This window comes from Ahaetulla prasina, chromosome 1, assembly GCF_028640845.1.
Source record: "Ahaetulla prasina isolate Xishuangbanna chromosome 1, ASM2864084v1, whole genome shotgun sequence".
Classification (NCBI taxonomy): domain Eukaryota; kingdom Metazoa; phylum Chordata; class Lepidosauria; order Squamata; family Colubridae; genus Ahaetulla; species Ahaetulla prasina.
The window spans coordinates 368,801,849-368,821,558 of NC_080539.1; the positions used below are offsets into that span (position 1 = coordinate 368,801,849).

A 19,710-nucleotide genomic window follows, 5' to 3' on the forward strand; every position below is an offset into this window, starting at 1 on the left:
GTAGCCCCAGAGGCAGTTCGTTCCATAGGGTAGGTGCCCCCACAGAGAAGGCTCTTCCCCTGGGGGCTGCCAGCCGACATTGTTTAGCTGACGGCACCCCGAGGAGACCCTCCCTGTGGGAGCGCACAGGTCGATGGGAGGCTATTGGCGGCAGTAGGTGGTCCCGTAAGTAACGTGGTCCTATGCCATGGAGCGCTTTAAAGGTGATCACCAACACCTTGAATTGCACGCGGAAGACCACCGGCAACCACTGCAGCTTGCGTAGGAGAGGTGTTATATGGAAGCTCCGAGACGCTCCCTCTATCCCCCGCGCAGCCGCATTCTGTACCAGTTGAAGTCTCCCGGTGCTCTTCAAGGGGAGCCCCATGTAGAGAGCATTGCAGTAATCCAGGCGGGAGGTAACGAGGGCATGAGTGACCGTGCATAACGAATCCCGGTCCAGGAAGGGACGCAGTTGGCGGATCAGATCATTTAAATTTACTTTGATTTATTATTGACTTCAATCTCTTCTTTGGTGCTTCAGTTGCATAACTTAAGCATAGCATAGAATTCACACAACATATTTTAATTAATTAACATTTATCCATGTTTATCAATATTACTATATATTTTCACTGGGAACCAAAATTCGTAATTCCCACAAGAACATCATACAAACGTAACATATATGATTAGTATGTTTTATAAAGTCTAATTTATTTACAGTATTATTATTATTATTATTATTATTATTATTATTATTATTGTTGTTGTTGTTGTTGTTGTTATTATTGTTATTGTTATTATTATTATTATATACATTTACCTCTTTGGGTTTCCCTATTCCCTTAGGCTGGGTAACAGCTGCCTTGGTTTTTAATGTGCCTTCTTAACATGTTTTTTTCTGTTCGGTGCTTAAGCACCATAATGATAATATTCTTTTCAATTATGTTTATTTAGATAAGCATGAAACTGGGTTACGTGATTTGTTTGTTTTTTGCTGTCAGATTTGTATTGTGCCGTTGTAAAATGAGGAACTTGTTTACCCAAGCAATGTTAAAAGGTCTGCAACTTGTTCTCTGATGTTTTTGTTCTCTTTGTTGCTAGATTGTATTTGTGTGTGCATTTTATGGACTAGAAAATGCAGCTCCCTTTAAGCCATTATGCTTTCTGTATTCCCATTTGCCTTAGCAGCTTTGAAAATGATTTATGCATTAACTGGCTAAGGCTGAGACACAAGTGAACAAAAGACCATGGGTTTGTTTATTTAAATATAAATATTTAAAACGCAGCTGCCTCTTTCACTTGTGCAGGACTCCAGTTAGCGCACGAAGGGCTAAAGCCGAACAGACAAAATGCAAAATAAAAGGCTTAGAGCAACCAGTGTAATTTACATTCAGTGACTAAAACCAATCCATTTCTAGTCTGAAAGCCGGTGTCGTGTCCCACTCCTCCTCTGACGGCCGGGTCGGGGAAGTCTGTATCAAGCGTGGCCACGAAGCCTCTGCAGCTTTGCCAAAGTCCTGTCAGAGTTCTCAGGGCAGGCAGGAGTCCAAGATGTGACTTCAGCAATCCAAGTTAGACTTTGCCTGACTCAGAGAATGCCAGAAAGCAGATCCTTTATATAGGCCATGGGGTGTGGCTCCATGACTCAGCACTTATCCAGGCCTGCCCCTCCCTTCCTTTTGCTGACGTCGCCTCTCCATTCTCCGGAAGCGGGGATCCGTCCACCCTCCAGCTGCTGGCAGTTCCAGCTCGTGACTGGCTTCAGGCTCCTCATGTTCACAGGCTGTGGGGGAGGGGTTTATTTGCTCGGTCTGTCCGGGTATGGTGCCAGGACTGGGGGCTGGAGGCATGCCAGGCCATTTGTCTGCACTATCAGTCCCTGGCTGAGATAACAGGAGATGAGAGGGGCCCGGCTGTGGAGAGTGGGGCAGGCGAGGCACAACAGCCGGATCTAAACATACCAACCAACAAACCAATGGGAACCACTTAATTTTCCAGCCCCAAATCTTAGGGAAACAACCGATTTTTAATGCTTGACAAAAGAACAACAGGATCACACTCACTGGATCTCTGGAGGGGGTGGGTAGGTAGTCCTCGACTTCCAAACAGTCATTTAGTGACCGTTTTAAGTTACAGCAACACTGAAAAAATGATTTATGATCAGTTCCAAGGGTGAAATCCAGCAGGTTCTGACAGGTTCTAGAGAACCGGTAGCGGAAATTTTGAGTAGTTCAGAGAACCGGCAAATACACCACGTCTGGCTGGCCCCAGAGTGGGGTAGGAATGGAGATTTGCAATATCTTTCCCCCAGGAGTCGGGAGGGAATGGGGATTTTGCAGTATCCTTCCCGCAAGAGTGGGGAGGGAATGGGGATTTTGCAATATCCTTCGCCCAGGAGTGGAGTGGGAATGGAGATTTTGCAATATCCTTCCTCCAGGAATGGGGAGAGAATGGAGATTTTGCAATATCCTTCTTTCAGGAGTGGGGAGGGAATGGGGATTTTGCAATATCCTTCCCCCAGGAATGGGGAGGGAATGGGGATTTTGCAATATCCTTCCCCCAGGAATGGGGAGGGAATGGGGATTTTGCAGTATCCTTCCCCCAGGACTGGGGAGGGAATGGGGATTTTGCAAGATCCTTCACCCAGGAGTGGAGTGGGAATGGAGATTTTACAATATCCTTCCCCCAGGAGTCGGGAGGGAATGGGGATTTTGCAGTATCCTTCCCGCAAGAGTGGGGAGGGAATGGGGATTTTGCAATATCCTTCGCCCAGGAGTGGAGTGGGAATGGAGATTTTGCAATATCCTTCCTCCAGGAATGGGGAGAGAATGGAGATTTTGCAATATCCTTCTTTCAGGAGTGGGGAGGGAATGGGGATTTTGCAATATCCTTCCCCCAGGAATGGGGAGGGAATGGAGATTTTGCAATATCCTTCTTCCAGGAGTGGGGAGGGAATGGGGATTTTGCAGTATCCTTCCCCCAGGAATGGGGAGGGAATGGAGATTTTGCAATATCCTTCTTCCAGGAGTGGGGAGGGAATGGGGTATTTGCAATATCCTTCCCCCAGGAATGGGGAGGGAATGGGGATTTTGCAATATCCTTCCCCCAGGAATGGGGAGGGAATGGGGATTTTGCAATATCCTTCCCCCAGGAATGGGGAGGGAATGGGGATTTTGTAGTATCCTTCCCCTGCCACGCCCACCAAGCCACACCACGCCCACCAAGCTATGCCCACAGAACCGGTAGTAAATAACATTGGATTTCACCACTGATCAGTTCCCCGTGATCAAAATTCAGGCATTTGGCAACTAGCATGTACAGGTAGTCTGTTGTGACTCCAGCTCCCAAGCCTGTCCTCACGGAGGAAGATGACTCTGAAAGTGATGGGGAGGAGCTGACAAGGCCTCCCTCTCCAGGACCCTCCTTTCTGGCAACGCCTCAGGTTCCAGCTGAAGGCCAGGAGGAAAGCATGTCGGAGCACCCACTAATAGGGAGTGATGAAGATCAGTCTTGTTTGATCCCAGGCAGCGTCGGAGGGAAAAGCGTGTGCAGCAAAGGAAAAGGTGTGGAAGGGCCAGAGCTTGCTGAGTCACTGAGCCACGCCCCACAGGGGATAAAAGTGGGTGGGGTTGCTCTGCAGGCTCTGTGACGGACAAAAACTGCATATCATGAGCTTCGGATGGGATATTTTTCGGAATTAAGGCTTGGACTTTGTGGATGACTTCTGACTACTCTTTGAACTCTTGGTTGCTTCCGCAACGGACTACAGATACGCTGACTCCTGTTTCTAGAGGTGATAAGAAACTTGGCAGGCATTTGGAAAGTAGCTGCCAGAACTTTTAACTGCTAAAGGGATTCAGGTCGGCTTGTAAAAATAAATTACTGGTAGACATCGTTTGCTCGTGTGTCTTCCTATGTGAGATGGGGGAACAGAACATAGTCCTTGACTTACAACAGTTCATTTAGTGACTGTTCAAAGTTACAAGGGCACTGGAACAAGTGACTTATGGCTGTTTTTCACACCTATGACCTTTGTAGTATCCCCAGGATTACGTGATCAAAATTCAGATGCTTGACAACTGACTCATACTTATGACCATTGATCCAGTGCCCCAAGGTCATGTGATCTGTCCCACTCCGCAGTCTGGGAGACACAACATCATGTGATCCCCTTTTGTAACCTTTTGACGAACAAAATCAATGGGGAAGTATAAAATAGAGATGAAAACGGGAAAAGTAGAAAAGGAATATCATGGCAGAAATTGAATTATATGAATTAAATTTGGGGAAAATAAGCTGTAATGTATTTTGATGCGGTCAATACTCTGTTCAGAAAAAATGTATTATATGTTTGTTTGTCTTTAAAACAGGGGTCTCCAACCTTGGTCCCTTTAAGACTTGTGGACTTCAACTCCCAGAGTCCCTCAGCCAGCAAAGCTCTGGGAGTTGAAGTCCACAAGTCTTAAAGGGACCAAGGTTGGAGACCCCTGCTTTAAAAAATAATATAAATATACATATAAATATGTTTTAAAGAACAATTAACCAATGGAACAGCTTGCCTCCAGAAGTTGTGGGTGCTCCATCACTTGGAGGCTTTTAAGAAGAGACTAGACAGCCCTTTGTCTGGAATGGTATAAGGTTTCCTGCTTGAGCAGAGGGTTGGACTAGAAGACCTCTAAGGTTCCTCCCAGCTCTATTCTGAATTTGATATTGCTTGACCTTCAAAGCAGGTGGCCTCTCACAATGGCTGTGGCATCTTTACTCCCCCGAGTATAATTCAGAGCCTGCTAGGAAGAAGAGGTTGGAGGAGTTAGTGAAACGTTTCTTGTGGCCCGTCTCTTTTAATGAACACTTTTGCAGTGGAAAAATGTCTTTAGTGGGCGAAGAGGAGCCAGAGCCGCTTCGCACTAATTATGCCATCCTTGTGGCCAAAGCAAGGTGTGATTGAAGGATGAGCAAGGCTTCCCGAGCGGAGGGCTGAGAATGGCTTCGCAGTTACCACTTCACAGGGGAAACACGATCTCATTATCAAGCATTACGTCTCATGTCCCCCCAGGAGCTAGAGAAGAACAGATGGTGAGGCTGCTTTAGAAAGTCTGGAGAAGAGGATTGACGCTTGCTTCCTTCCTTCCTTCCTTCCTTCCTTCCTTCCTTCCTTCCTTCCTTCCTCCCTCCCTCCCTCCCTCCCTCCCTTAATTTCTTTTTTCCTCTCTTCTTTCTTCTTCCCTCCCTCCCCCTCCCTCCCTCCTCCCTCCCTTAATTTCTTCTTTCCTTTCTTCTCCCTTCTTCCTCCTCCCTCCCTCCCTTTCTCCCTCCCTCCCTCCATTCCTTATTCCTCCTCCTTAATTTCTTCTTTCCTTTCTTCTCCTTCTTCCTCCTCCTCCCTTAATTTCTTTTTTCTCTCTTCTTTCTTCTTCCTCCTCCCTCCCTCCTCCCTCCCTTAATTTCTTCCTTCTTTCTTCTCCTTCTTCCTCCTCCCTCCTCCCTTTCTCCCTCCCTCCCTCCATTCCTTCCTCCCTCCTCCCTTAATTTCTTCTCTCCTTTTTTCTCTCTCCTTTTTTCCTTCCTCCACCCCTCCTTCGGCTCTTAATTTCTTCTTTCCTTTGTCCTCTCTTCTTTCTTCTTCCCTCCTCCCTCCTCCTTCCTCCTCCCTTAATTTCTTCTTTCCTTTCTTCTCCCTTCTTCCTCCTCCCTCCCTCCCTCCCTCCATTCCTTCTTCCCTCCTCCATTAATTTCTTCTCTCCTTTCTTCTCTCTCCTTTTTTCCTTCCTCCATCCCTCCTTCCTCTCTTAATTTCTTTTCCTTTTTCCTCTCTTCTTTCTTCTTCCCTCCCTCCTCCCTGCCTCCTCCCTCCCTTAATTTCTTCTTCACTTTACTCATCTTCCTCCATTCCTTCCTCCCTCCTTCCTTAATTTTTTCTCTTCTTCCTTCTCTCTCGTTCCTTCCTTCCTCCCTCCCTCCTCTCTTAATTTCTTCTTTCCTTTTTTCTCTCTTCTTCCTTCCTCTCTCCCCCCCTCCCTTAATTTCTTCTCTCCTTTCTTCTCTCTCTCCTTCCTTCCTTCCTTCTTTCCTTCCTTCCTTCCTTCTTCACTATTTTTCTTTCCTTTCTTCCCCATCTCCCTCCCTCCCTTCATTTCTTTCTTCCCTCTCTCCTTCCCTGCTTTCCTTCCTCCCTCCCACATCAAATCTTCATCTGGATAAAATCAAAATGTAGAGAAAATCCAAATCTGAGTTAAATCAAAATCCAGAGTAAAGCCGTAGTGGGCCCCTGGCTTGTAAGACACTGTTTTCATACATGCTGGCCTGCCTGCATACACATCAGGAAAATCAGGTAGTCTTCCTCCCTCCCTCCCTCCCTCCCATCTGGGTTTATTCCCCCCCACCCCCGCCCCGTTCTTCTCTCCTATGCTGTTTTGCAGGTTTTTTTTTTTATTATCCTTTGTTTTTTAATGTTTTAACCAGGGGTGAAATGCTACCGGTTTGCTCTGGTTCGGACAAACCGGTAGTAAAAAAAAAAGCTACCGTTTTGGGCGGACTGGTTGTTAGCTACCGGTTTGGTTGAACCGGTAGTTTAAAAAGCTACCAGTTCCTCCAAACTGGTATTTCCACTGATCAGCTGTGCCGCACGGTTTAGCTTTGCTAGAAAGCAGCTAAATCACGCGGCACAGCTGATCCCTCCACGCTGTTCTACTTACCTTCCCGAGCCTCCTTTTGGCGTGTACTGTGCATGTGCACGCAGTGTGCGCTTGGCGTGCAGCACACATGTGCAGCCAGCAAAGTGGTAGCAAACCTGTTCAGATTTCACCATTGGTTTTAACAATTGTAAATCACCTATATATTGCTGGGAGTCCGGTAGTACAGGTATTGTAGATGACCAGACTGAGCCTGAGGGAGGCGTCAAGCACATCATCAGTCTCAATTTTTTTCATGCCCACAAAATATCTAAGTCCACAGCCCACTGTGAATTCCTTATCTACCACCAATTAGCTTTGACCGTTAGTAGTTCAGATTCTTCTAGAGAGCTTAAGCTTGCAATAAACCTTTATAGTCATTTGAATTGCCTGGACTCTTGACTTCTGGCTCTTGACAGGTAGTCCTCAATTTATGACTACAGTTGAAACCGGAATGTCCATCATAAACTCGTGCAGTTGTAAAGCAAGACATCTTATCCTCCGCCTAGACTTTCAGACTGTCGCTCACTGCCGCAGGGAGACGGAACCAATGCAAAGCTGGCTGAGGAACTCTGGGAGTTGAAGTCCACAAGTCTTAAAGGGACCAAGGTTGGAGATCCCTGCTTTAAAGCATTATTTTTTTTTAACAGCCTCTTCAGCTGTTACTACCGGTTCTCCGAACTACTCAAAATTTCCGCTACTCCAGAACTGGTCAGAACCTGCTGAAACCCACCTCTGATGTGGACTTCAACTCCCAGAATTCCCCTATTTTGGTTTTGAGGAAACTTTAAGAAGGAGGGGGGGGGAGAAAAGATGGAAGGAAGGGAGGGAGGGAGGAAGGGAGGAAGGACGGACGTGGCTGGCTGAGGAATTCTGGGAGTTGAAGTCCACATGTCTTAAAGGGTCCGTGGGGAAGGAAAGGGAGGGCGGGCCTGCTGAGATTGCAAAGATTGCTTGTGGCATTTCCTTACTGGAGGCTGGGGGGGGGGGAAATGCAAAAAGGCTGCTGGCTTTGTTGCTTTCTGAATGATTGTGCCAGATGTGCGACAGGCCTTGACACCTGAAATCGTTAAGATGAACGTGGGCTAATTTGGTTCTCATCTAAATTTGGCTTTAGCCTTTTATATCTTATTAGATTTCCTTCTCTGAGCGTGGTTTTGTAAATGTCACCCTGACTTGTAAAGCTCATGGGAAGCTGTCTGGGTTAAAAAGTGCATAAAGGCAGCAGAAAAATGAATTAAAAGCCTAATACTCAATTTGAATTTCCTCCCTCCCTCCCTCCCATCCTAATTCTCTCCCTCCTTCCCTATTTTCCTCCCTCCCCCTTCCTATTTCTCTCCCTCCCTCCTTCCCTCTCTCCCTCCTTCCCTCCCTCCCTCCTTCTCTTCTTTCCTTCCTCCCTCCCCCTTCCTATTTCTCTCCCTCCCTACTTCCCTCTCTCCCTACTTCCCTCCCTCCCTCCTTCCCTTCCTCCCTTCCCCCTTCTTATTTCTCTCCCTACTTCCTCCTCCTCCTTCCTTCCTTCCTCCCTTCCTATTTCTCTCCCTCCTACTTCCTCTCTCCCTACTTCCCCTTCCTCCTCCCTCTTCCTATTTCCTCCCTACTCCCTTCCTCCTTCCTACTTCCTCCTCTCTACTTCATCCCTTCCTATTTCTCTCCCTTCCTATTTCCCTCCCTACTTCCCTCTCTCCCTACTTCTCTCCGTCCCTCCCGTCTTCCTATTTCCCTCCCTCCCTATTTCCCACCCTCCTTCCTCCCTCCCTATTTCCTTCCTCCCTTCCCTTCCCTTCCTCTCCTCTTCCCTTCTTCCCTTCGTTCACTGCTTCCTTCTAACCATCCATCCATGTTTCCTTCCCTCCCTCCCTCTTAATGTTTCCTCGAAACCAAAATAGCATTTCTCCTTCTCCTTCTTTCCCTGTTACATATTCTCACCCACCATCCCTTCCCACCACCACCATAGGCACACACACCCTCTCTCTCTCTACACCCTCTCTGCAAGGAAGATGGGCAGCCGTCCCAGGGGAGAAAGGATCTCAGCGTCGGTCCATCCGAGTGCGGGCAGCAGTTGGTCAGGGTGGGTGGGTTTGTAGAAAGCACTGTGCCATTACATCATCGTGTGAACTGATCTTCCCAAGGGGATGGCGGTGGGGATGGGAGGTTGTTTCTAGGCTTGGGAGGGGAGCTGGAGGCGGGGGTGGTGGTGGTGGGAGACGACAACTGATGTGCTGTGGCAGGGATGATAGGCAAGCCAGAGCAGAGTCATCTGAGCACTCTAAAAGCACTTAGCCAGACCATCCAGAGCAGGGCAAGCTGACAGAATCCAAGTATGATCCTTACTCGCTGACGCCCTCCGAGAAGCCAGCCATGAGCAGCAAGGTCACCGCGGCCACCCCGCTCTCTTCCCCGGCTCCCCCTGTGCCCCCCCCGAGCCCCCCATCTCCCCTGGGGGAGGAACAGGAGGTGGTCACCACCTTTTGCACCCTCCTCCCGAAGATGCCCCAATGGAAATTCTCCGGCCCTTCCGGCTTTCTCAGCCGCAGCCCGTCCAGTGCCAGCAAAGATCTCTCGGCATCGGTCAAAAGCGGCAACCTGGCAGAGGCCGAGGGCGTCGCGGTGCCCTCATCGGCCTCGGGGTCAGGCCTGGCTGCTGTCCTCAGTGCTTGCGAACCGGTTTGTGCCACACCCTGCAGCAGGCTGAGAGGAGGGACGGCCGGGGGCAGGAAGACGCCTCGGGCCCCGGGGCCTCGAGCCCCTGGGGAAGAGTGGAGCCGGAAAGGGAGTTTCATCAGCAAACCGGTCCAAGGTTGGCTGCATCCCGATGACAGAGTTTTAGGCCCCGGCGTCTCCTACATCGTCCGGGTGAGTAGCCTTTTGTCTTTCCTGTCATCAAAATGAAGCAGCTGAGCTATCTTGGCTTGGTGTGGCCTGGGGTCTATTCGACGCTGGTTTGAGGGTTTCTGCGGATTTTGGGGTAGGCTTGCCACATTTAGCAAGGAACGGTTTACCGAAGAGATGGCCCCAAATCTAGTCCTGTCTGTCAATCCCTAAACGGGAAGCATTGGGGCTTTGATTTAGCGTAATTATTCTACTGCTTTCTACCTTAATCATTCAAGTGGGCTTTTGGTGATGCGATTCCCTTCTCCCATCTCCTTGAGATCTTTGGAAATGGCTCTTTGCAGACGCTCAGAGGCAATCTGGGATGTAGTTTTTCCTCCGCGGTTGTGCCCCTGAAATGTGAACATTTCTTCTCAGGGGTTAAAAGGCAGGAGGGGATAGAACGAATACGCTCAGCATATTCAAATTTAGAATATTCTGAGCAGATTCCAACTCCAGAGCTCTTTCGGATCTCATGATCCCGTCATTGTTTTAGTTGGTGTTTTGGCCTGGAACGGAATTAGAAGCGGAATATAAACCTTCCTGCAATCATCTTGAGCAGATTGTGTTAAGAAGTAAGGGGGTGGGTGGGTAATCTATAGATTTTGATCGTGCTGAAACCTGCATAAGAAGCCTATCTCAGTTTCTCTTTGAATTATGGATTTCAAGATCGCTCGTTTTGCATCTTCAAGAGTTATTTTGGAAATTGGAGGATTGGGGAGACCAATTAGAATGTGTGTGTGTGTGTATGATATTGGGTAACCTTGAAGGTGAAAGGATCTTTAGCTTGGCTACGTGGCTCAGTGGCTAAGACACTGAGCTTGTTGATCAGAAAGGTCGGCAGTTCAAATCCCTGGTACAGGTCTCCTGCATGAGCAGTGGGTTGGACTAGATCAGGGGTCTCCAACCTTGGTCCCTTTAAGACTGGTGGACTTTCAACTCCCAGAGTTCCTCAGCCAGCTTTGCAAAAATTCAGAGACACGATTCTCTTTTATTCGGATTTTAGCCCTGCTTTCTGACCTTGCCTTTATGATTAATGGAATAACAGAGCTGGAAGGGACCTTGGAGGTCTTCTAGTCCAACCCTCTGCTCAAGCAGGAAACCCTCTACTAGGGGTCTCCAACCTTGGTCCCTTTAAGACTTGTGGACTTCAGCTCTCAGAGTTCCTCAGCCAGCTTTGCTGTTTTTGAAGAAGTTTTTAAGAAGAGGTTGGATAGCCGTTTCTCTGAAGTGGTGTAGGCAGAGGGTTGGACTAGAAGACCTCCAAGGTCCCTTCCAACTCTGTTATTCCATTCTGTTCTATTCTAAAAAAGAGAGAGAGAAAGAGCAAGAAAGCGAGAAAGAATTAGAATTAGAATGGAAGGGATCTTGGAGGTCTTCCAGTCCAACCCTCCGCTCAAGCAGGAAACCCTATACCAGGGGTCTCCAACCTTGGTCCCTTTAAGACTTGTGGACTTCAACTCCCAGAGTTCCTCAGCCAGCAAAGCTGAGGAACTCTGGGAGTTGAAGTCCACAAGTCTTAAAGGGACCAAGGTTGGAGACACCTGGACTAGATGATCTCCAAGGTCCCACTCTGTAAACTGTAAATAAAGTCCTTAGTAAGGCCACGCCTGGAATTCTGCATCCAGTTTTGGTCACCACATGACAAAAAAGATGTTGAAACTTTGGAAAAAGTACAGGAAAAGAGGAACTAAGACGATTAAAGAAGAACGGTTGCAGGATTTGGGTTGGACTAGTCTAGAGGAAAGAAGGACTAAGGGTGACATGATAGCAGTATTCTAGTATCTGAGAGGTTGCCACAAAGAAGAGGGGGGTCAATTTATTTTTCAAAGCAACAGATAAGAAACAATGGATGTTAAATAAACTAATCAAGTAGTGAAGCAACCTGGAATCAACGAGAAACTTCCTAAAAGTGAGGACAATTAACCAGTGGAACAACTTGCCTCCAGAAGTTGTGGGTGCGTCATCGCTGGAGGTTTTTAACTAGAGAGTGGAAAGTCACTTGTCTCAAATGGTATAGGACAGGGGTCTCCAACCTTGGTCCCTTTAAGACTTGTGGACTTCAACTCCCAGAGTTCCTCAGCCAGCAAAGCTGGCTGAGGAACTCTGGGAGTTGAAGTCCACAAGTCTTAAAGGGACCAAGGTTGGAGACCCCTGGCATAGGGTTTCCTGCTTGAGCAGAGGGTTGGACTAGAAGTGTATACAGTGTATAAGGCAATAGTCTCATTCTATTTGTATATTTACAAAGTCAACTTATTGCCCCCCCAACAATCTGGGTCCTCATTTTACCTACCTTATAAAGGATGGAAGGCTGAGTCAACCTTGGGCCGGGCTGGAACCTGCAGTAATTGCAGGCTACTGTGTTCTAATAACAGGCTCCTAACAACCTGAGCTATCCACGGCCCCTATCCACAAGTCTTAAAGGGACCAAGGTTGGAGACCCCTGGCATAGGGTTTCCTGCTTGAGCAGAGGGTTGGACTAGAAGACCTCCAAGGTCCCTTCCAGCTGTATTCTGATTAATCATAAAGGCAAGGTCAGAAAGCAGGGCTAAAATCCGAATAAAAGAGAATCGTGTCTCTGAATAACACAGTCTCCTCATGCCTCGCTTGGAAAGGACATCTTTAAATCAATTAGCAGATGGAATTGCACAGCTAACCCCTTGTTCTTAATTAATTTAAGGGTAATTTATGTTGACAGTTAAATTGGGCTAGTAAACCTTCAGAGGTCTCTTCACTTCTTCATCTGGCCTAGCTCAGGAAGAGACGATCAATCATTCCTTGTTCAATAAGATTTCAAGAAAGAAGTGCTCCTGGTTCCTTCACCAGCTGGACAGCGAAGTCCTCCACGCACAGCATACGTTGACATCACAACAGCAAAACAAAACAAAACAAAATTTGTGGTCAGAGTTGGCCATTGGCTAGTGGGGAGATCGAAGGTTCATGCGTTGACGGTTGAATTATACGTCATCCAATCTAGTAGATTCTAAGTGTTCACTTCTCCATTTATTTACATGGGTTGAATCCCCAACAAAGTAAATATTTAAGATTAATTTACTGTAAGATTCTGGAGAAGATATTCCGCAGTCTTTTTCCAGAAAAAGTAGAGAGAGAGATTTAGATGGGTCCCTTTTCTTGTGAATTTACTTGGCTGCGAACTACGTTTCAGATGATTTGACTGCAAAAATAGATATCACAACCAAACTGCTTTGTTTTAAACATTTGATATAATATCAAATAAATATAAAAAATAGTTTGAAATAGGCAAACTATTTACTAAATCTGCAGTACTATTAATCTTCTCATCGTTCCCATCACCTATCTCCTTCCACTTATGACTGTATCTTTGTTGCTTGTATCCTTACGATCTATACTGATATTGATTGTTTCCTTATTTGTAGCCTATGACTATCATTAAGTGTTGTATCATTAAGTGTTAAATTTGTAGCCTATGACTAGAATAAAATAGAATAGAATAGAATTTTTTATTGGCCAAGTGTAATTGGACACACAAGGAATTTGTCTTGGTGCATATTTGGTGCATAACAGGCATGTTTTTTTTTTTTTATAAAAAGTTTTATTTTTGCAATCATATCAAATAATTCATCCAATGTACAGTTATATACAATTAGTCGGGCTTGCCCAGTCACCACCACCCTTTTTAACACTCTTCCCTCTTCTACCTTCTTTTACTTTCCAAACCTTCCTCTCCTTTTCTTATCTACATCCGCTCCTCCCTCCACCCTACACCTTCCTTCTCCCTCTTCTACCCCTCTTCCTTCCTCTTCTCCTCTTTCCTACCTCCTACTCTCTCTTTTCTCCCTCCTCACCGTTCTAAAATGGTAACTATGCAGACCCGGCCCTACATTAATTATATTTCTTCAATAATCCCTGTACATTAACCATCACTCCATCTCTACCAAACCCCCCCCAATTCCCTCCCCTTACCCCCACCCCCACCCCGACTTCCCAGAACAAAATGCAGGGTATCAAAACTAACAATCATAATCCAAAATAATTCCTAAATTATAATCTCTAGTCACACCACACTTAGTCACACTCTCAATTCCCCTCTCCTTCAAAAATATATCTAATACAAAATATTTCCTAAATTTACTCATATGCTATTCGATATTTTTTTTTATCTGATACTTATTTTAAATATAATCAATCCACATTTTCCATTCTAAAATATATTTTTCTAGTGTATAGTCTTTCAAGTAAGCGGAGATTTTTGTCATCTCTGCCAGATTTGATACTTTGAGTGTCCATTCTTCGATTGTAGGTAATTCTTCTTTCTTCCAATACTGAGCAATCAAAAGTCTTGCGACTGTTATTAAGTTCAAAATCAATTTAGTCTCTATAGCTGTATAGTCCATAATTATTCCAGGCATGTTTTGACTGCACTGATTGGAATATTTTTAAAGATACCTCTGCAGACCTGGATGAACTCACAGATACTGTAACATCATATGTCAGCTTCTGTGAAGACCTATGTGTACCTACAAGGAACTTGCGAATACACAGTAACAACAAACCTTGGTTTACACCTAAACTTAAGCAGCTACGACATTCCAAAGAGGAAGCCTACCGAAAAGGTGATAAAATGCTGTACAATCAGGCCAGAAATGCACTAACAAGGGAGATAAGAGCAGCAAAAAGAAGCTACTTTGAAAAGCTAAAGAATCAGTTTTCAGCAAATGAACCAGCAAACATGTGGAAAACTCTTAAAATTATCACCGGCTATGGCAAACCTCCTTCCCAGGCTGAAGGTAATCAACAACTGGCAGATGACCTGAATGAGTTTTACTGCAGGTTTGAAAGGAAACTACAGCCACCTATCTCCACAACCCCCATCTCAGACACACCATCAACAGCCAAGCCTCCTACAACTGAACCCATTTCATTGGGTTCACAACCCCTAGTGATCACAGAAAAGGAAGTGCAGGACCTATTTCACAGACAAAAGCCAGGAAAAGCTCCAGGCCCAGACAAGATAACTCCTTCTTGCTTAAAAGTCTGTGCTGACCAATTGGCCCCCATCTTCACCCATATTTTCAATAAATCACTAGAGATGTGTTATGTTTCTTCTTGCTTCAAACGCTCTACCATCATCCCAGTGCCGAAGAAGCCCACCATCAAGGAACTGAATGACTACAGACCAGTTGCTTTAACATCTGTAGTCATGAAAACCTTTGAAAGGCTAGTGCTTTCCTACCTGAAAACCATCACGGATCCGCTGTTAGACCCCTTGCAATTTGCATACCGAGCAAATAGATCAACAGATGATGCTGTTAATATGGCTCTGCACTACATCCTACAACATCTTGAGTCTCCAAAGACCTATGCAAGGGTCCTTTTTGTAGACTTTAGTTCAGCATTCAATACCATCATTCCAGACATTCTTCTAACTAAGCTAAACCAGCTACAGGTACCGGAACAGACTTGTAAGTGGATCACAAGCTTCCTAACAAACAGGAAGCAGCAGGTGAAGCTAAGCAAGATCACATCAAATACCTGTACAATTAGCACAGGGGCCCCCAAGGCTGTGTGCTCTCCCCACTTCTCTTCTCTCTGTATACCAATGACTGCATCTCCAATGATCCATCTGTTAAGCTACTGAAGTTTGCAGATGACACAACAGTGATTGGTCTCATTCGAGACAATGACGAATCCGATATAGACGAGAGGTCAAACGACTAGCCTTGTGGTGCAACCAAAACAATCTGGAACTGAACACACTCAAAACCGTAGAAATGGTGGTAGACTTTAGGAAAACCCTTCCATACTTCCACCTCTCACAATACTTGACAACACAGTATCAACAGTAGAAACCTTCAAATTTCTGGGTTCTATCATATCGCAAGATCTCAAATGGACAGCTAACATCAAAAACATCATTAAAAAAGGACAACAAAGAATGTTCTTTCTGCGCCAACTCAGTAAGCTCAAACTGCCCAAGGAGCTGCTGATCCAATTCTACAGAGGAATTATTGAGTCTGTCATTTGCACCTCTATAACTGTCTGGTTCGGTTCTGCAACCCAACAAGAAAAACACAGACTTCAGAGGATAATTAGAACTGCAGAAAAAATAATTGCTACCAACTTGCCTTCCATTGAGGACCTGTATACTGCACGAATCAAGAAGAGGGCCGTGAAAATATTTGCAGATCCCTCACATCCTGGACATAAACTGTTTCAACTCCTACCCTCAAAACGACGCTATAGAGCACTGCACAACAGAACAACTAGACACAAGAACAGTTTTTTCCCGAAGGCCATCACTCTGCTAAACAAATGATTCCCTCAACACTGTCAGACTATTTACTGAATCTGCACTACTATTAATCGTCTCATAGTTCCCATCACCAATCTCTTTCCACTTATGACTGTATGACTATAACTTGTTGCTGGCAATCTTATGATTTATATTGATATATTGATCATCAATTGTGTTGTAAATGTTGTACCTTGATGAACGTATCTTTTCTTTTATGTACACTGAGAGCATATGCACCAAGACAAATTCCTTGTGTGTCCAATCACACTTGGCCAATAAAATTCTATCTATATGCTCTCAGTGTACATAGAAGAAAAGATACCTTCATCAAAGTACAACATTTACAACACAATTGATGGTCAATATATCAATATAAATCATAAGGATTGCCCGCAACAAAGTTACAGTCATACAGTCATAAGTGGAAGGAGATTGGTGATGGGAACGATGAGAAGATTAATAGTAGTGCAGATTTAGTAAATAGTTTGACAGTGTTGAAGGAATTATTTGTTTAGCAGAGTGATGGCCTTCAGGAAAAAACTGTTCTTGTGTCTAGTTGTTCTGGTGTGCAGTGCTCTATAGCGTCGTTTTGAGGGTAGGAGTTGAAACATTTTATGTCCAGGATGTGAGGGATCTGTAAATATTTTCACGGCTCTCTTCTTGATTCGTGCAGTATACAGGTCCTCAATGGAAGGCAAGTTGGTAGCAATTATTTTTTCTGCAGGTCTAATTATCCTCTGAAGTCTGGGTCTGTCTTGTTGGGTTGTATTAAGTGTTGGGTTGCATTAAGTGACTATCATTAAGTGTTGTAAGTGTTGTACCTTGATGAAGGTATCTTTTCTTTTATGTACACTGAGAGCCTATGCACCAAGACAAATTCCTTGTGGGTCCAATCACACTTGGCCAATAAAAAATTCTATTCTATTCTATTCTATTCTATTCTATTCTATTCTATTCTATTCTATTCTATTCTATTCTATTCGCAAACAATATCATAGTGAAAACATCTGCATTACACTCAGGAATTGATACATCTTTTTCTAATAACATAAGAATCACTTAAAATGCTCTACCTTGTGTTCTTTCTGAACGTTATATCGGGCAATAATTGCACAGCCACAGTAATTATCTGTTCGTTTATGGACAATCACTTTTTTGAAAATACACTTTTGTTTTAAATACCATAAAATATAAAAAGACTGGGAGATTCAGAAATGTAAATAAAAACACACGCGCACACTATTAATGTACCTTTTAAAAGAGAGAAATAATTATCTGTATATGCTAAAAACAAGGGCCTGTTATTTTGAGGGTGGCTGATGGGACAGAGAAAATTCTCACCTCCACGCTGCCCATCATTTCGGTTTTTAATTTTAATTTTTAACTTTTTATTCTATTTTAATGGGTTTTTTTGCACTTTTTAACTTTCATTATATTGCCCAGAGTCTCTGTACAGGTAACCCTTGACTTATGACCATAACTGAGTCCAACTTTTCTGTTGCTAAGGAAGACAATTGATCAAGGAGTTTTACCTCACTTTAAGACCTTCCTTGCTGCAGTTGTTAAGTGAATCACTCCAGTTGTTGAGTCAGTAATACGGTTGTTAAGTGAATCTGGTTTCCCCGTTGACTTTGCTTGTCAGAAGGTCGCAAAAGGTTATCACGTGACCCCGGGACACTGCAACCGTCATAAATGTGAGTCAGTTGCCAAGCATCTAAATTTTGATCATGTGACCATGGGGGATATTGCAACGGTTTGTAAGTGTGAAAAAGGTTCATAAGTCACATTTTTCAGCACCATTGTACATTCAAACAGTCACTAAGAGGGGTGGGTTCTAAATTTTTTTGGCTACCGGTTCTGTGGGCGTGGCTTTTTTTTTTTAATTGAAAAAGTTTTAACAAGCAAAAACATTTTCCCCCCTTTCCCCCCCTCCCCCCATAAAACCCCCTTCCCCCCTCCCTTCCCCCACCCTGGCTTCCCAGGTCAATCACAAGGTATTGTTATACATATAGGTATTGTTAAACCAAACATAGAGTAAAATTTTCCCTTCCAATCCAATTAACCTCGTCCAAATCTTTTCATTTCCCAACCCCCCCATTACATAATTATTCCTAATTATTCAAAGGCAATCTGATATTTCTTAATCTGATATCTGTTTTGTAAATAATCAATCCATTTTCCCCATTCAATTAAATATCCTGCGTGTTGTCTTTCAAAAAAGCTGAGATTTTAGCCATCTCAGCCGAATTAGTAACTTTCAATATATATTCTTCTATTGTAGGTAACTCTTTTTTCTTCCAATATTGTCCAATCAACAGCCTTGCTGCTGTTCTTAAATTCGTGGCTTATTTTGTGGGCATGGCTTGATGGTCATGTGACTGGGTAGGTGTAGCCAACTCAGTGTCACTCACATCAAGGGGTGCCTCGCCCGGCCCCTCCCCACCCAGCCATTCCTGGTCACACCCAGCCTCCACATATCTGTAGTTCTGTAAAAATGTTGTTCACCTTTTTTCAACATTATTATCTACATAGTATAGATGCACTTTTATGGACCACTGAAAGGAGGAAATGGCTCACATGCTTTGTCCAAGAGTGTGATAGGCAAAAGGCTTTTAAGGGGCTGCCAGAAAGAAGGGGAGGACAATGTGTTTTCCAAAGCACCAGAAGGCAAAACAAGAAGCAATGGATGGAAACTGAATAAAGAAAGAAGCAACCTAAAACTAAGGAGAAACTTCCTGACAGTGTGAACCAATATGGGTGCAGAAATATTTCAGTCATAATTTCACATATAAAATAACCATTTGTGTAATACAACCTGCATATTGTTCAAAACAGTCATTAGTATTATGGCTGATGTTTGACAGCAAGCCAAAAAGTCAAAGATTACAAGAGTGCTTTTTTCCCTGTGTGTATACAAAACATCACACACCAGGAATAGCATATTAAGACGGACTCACTAAACCAGGAGTCTTCAACCTTGGTCCCTTTAAGACTTGTGGACTTCAACTCCCAGAGTCCCTCAGCCAACGAAGCTGAGGAACTCTGGGAGTTGAAGTCCACAAGTCTTAAAGGGACCAAGGTTGGAGACCCCTGCACTAAACAAAGTATTGTAAGTTAAGACCTACCTGTATTAGTGAGATGGGCAATTGTAGAAATCCAATCAACAAACAAAGAAACAAATAAGATTTTAACTGAAAGAAACTCAATACTGCAGATATAGTAGTAGTAACTGTAAAAGAGGTTCTCCAAACATGGTGACTTTAAGACTTGTGGACTTCAATTCCCAGAATTCCCTAGCCACTCTTTGCTGGCTGAGGAATTCTGGGAGCTGAAGTTCGCAAGTTTGAAAGTGCCCAGGTTTGCAGATGCCTGATCTGTAGGCACAGAAAATAAAAACGTAAGATGTGAAACATTTCATTCTTCTCTTATGAACAGTGGCAAGATGAGATCACTTAAGAATCAAAATGCGCAAAAGGGGTTTCATTGCAGTTCTGGTTTAATAGAGTTGGGACTTTGCTTCTGTATAAAAACGATTTGCAAATTACTGTAAAGCCATTAGGTGCAAAACAATAGAGGGCATTGAATGCAGATTGGCAGGGCTTCAGTTCCTTCTTGAAAAGTTCAACATAAGACCTTGGCACTAAAATCATCTCGAAAACTTTGGAAAAAATGAATTGCATTGGGAAAAAAAAAGGTACATACTTTTTGAAGTTATCGTGTGGGGAAAATATCAGTATTTGCGAGTGTGTATGTGCATATACATATTCGTATTCATATTCATATACACATACATACATATTTCGGAATCGGCAAAGTTTCATTTATTGAGAAATAGTTTGGCCTAATGGTTAAGGCACCAGACTAAAAAGCAGGAGATGAAGAATTCTAGTCCCATATTAGGCA

At 44.3% G+C, this 19,710-nt stretch overlaps 1 protein-coding gene across 1 annotated transcript in view; it reads left to right on the forward strand.

The window, feature by feature from the left end:
* The first annotated feature begins 9,020 nt into the window (after positions 1–9,020).
* SHC2 (SHC adaptor protein 2) overlaps positions 9,021–19,710 on the forward strand; it is a 76,164-nt gene continuing 65,474 nt past the window's right edge. Inside the window, exon 1 of the mRNA XM_058163280.1 lies at positions 9,021–9,515. Coding sequence (XP_058019263.1) covers positions 9,021–9,515 — 495 coding nt within the window. The remainder of the gene's footprint in view (positions 9,516–19,710) is intronic.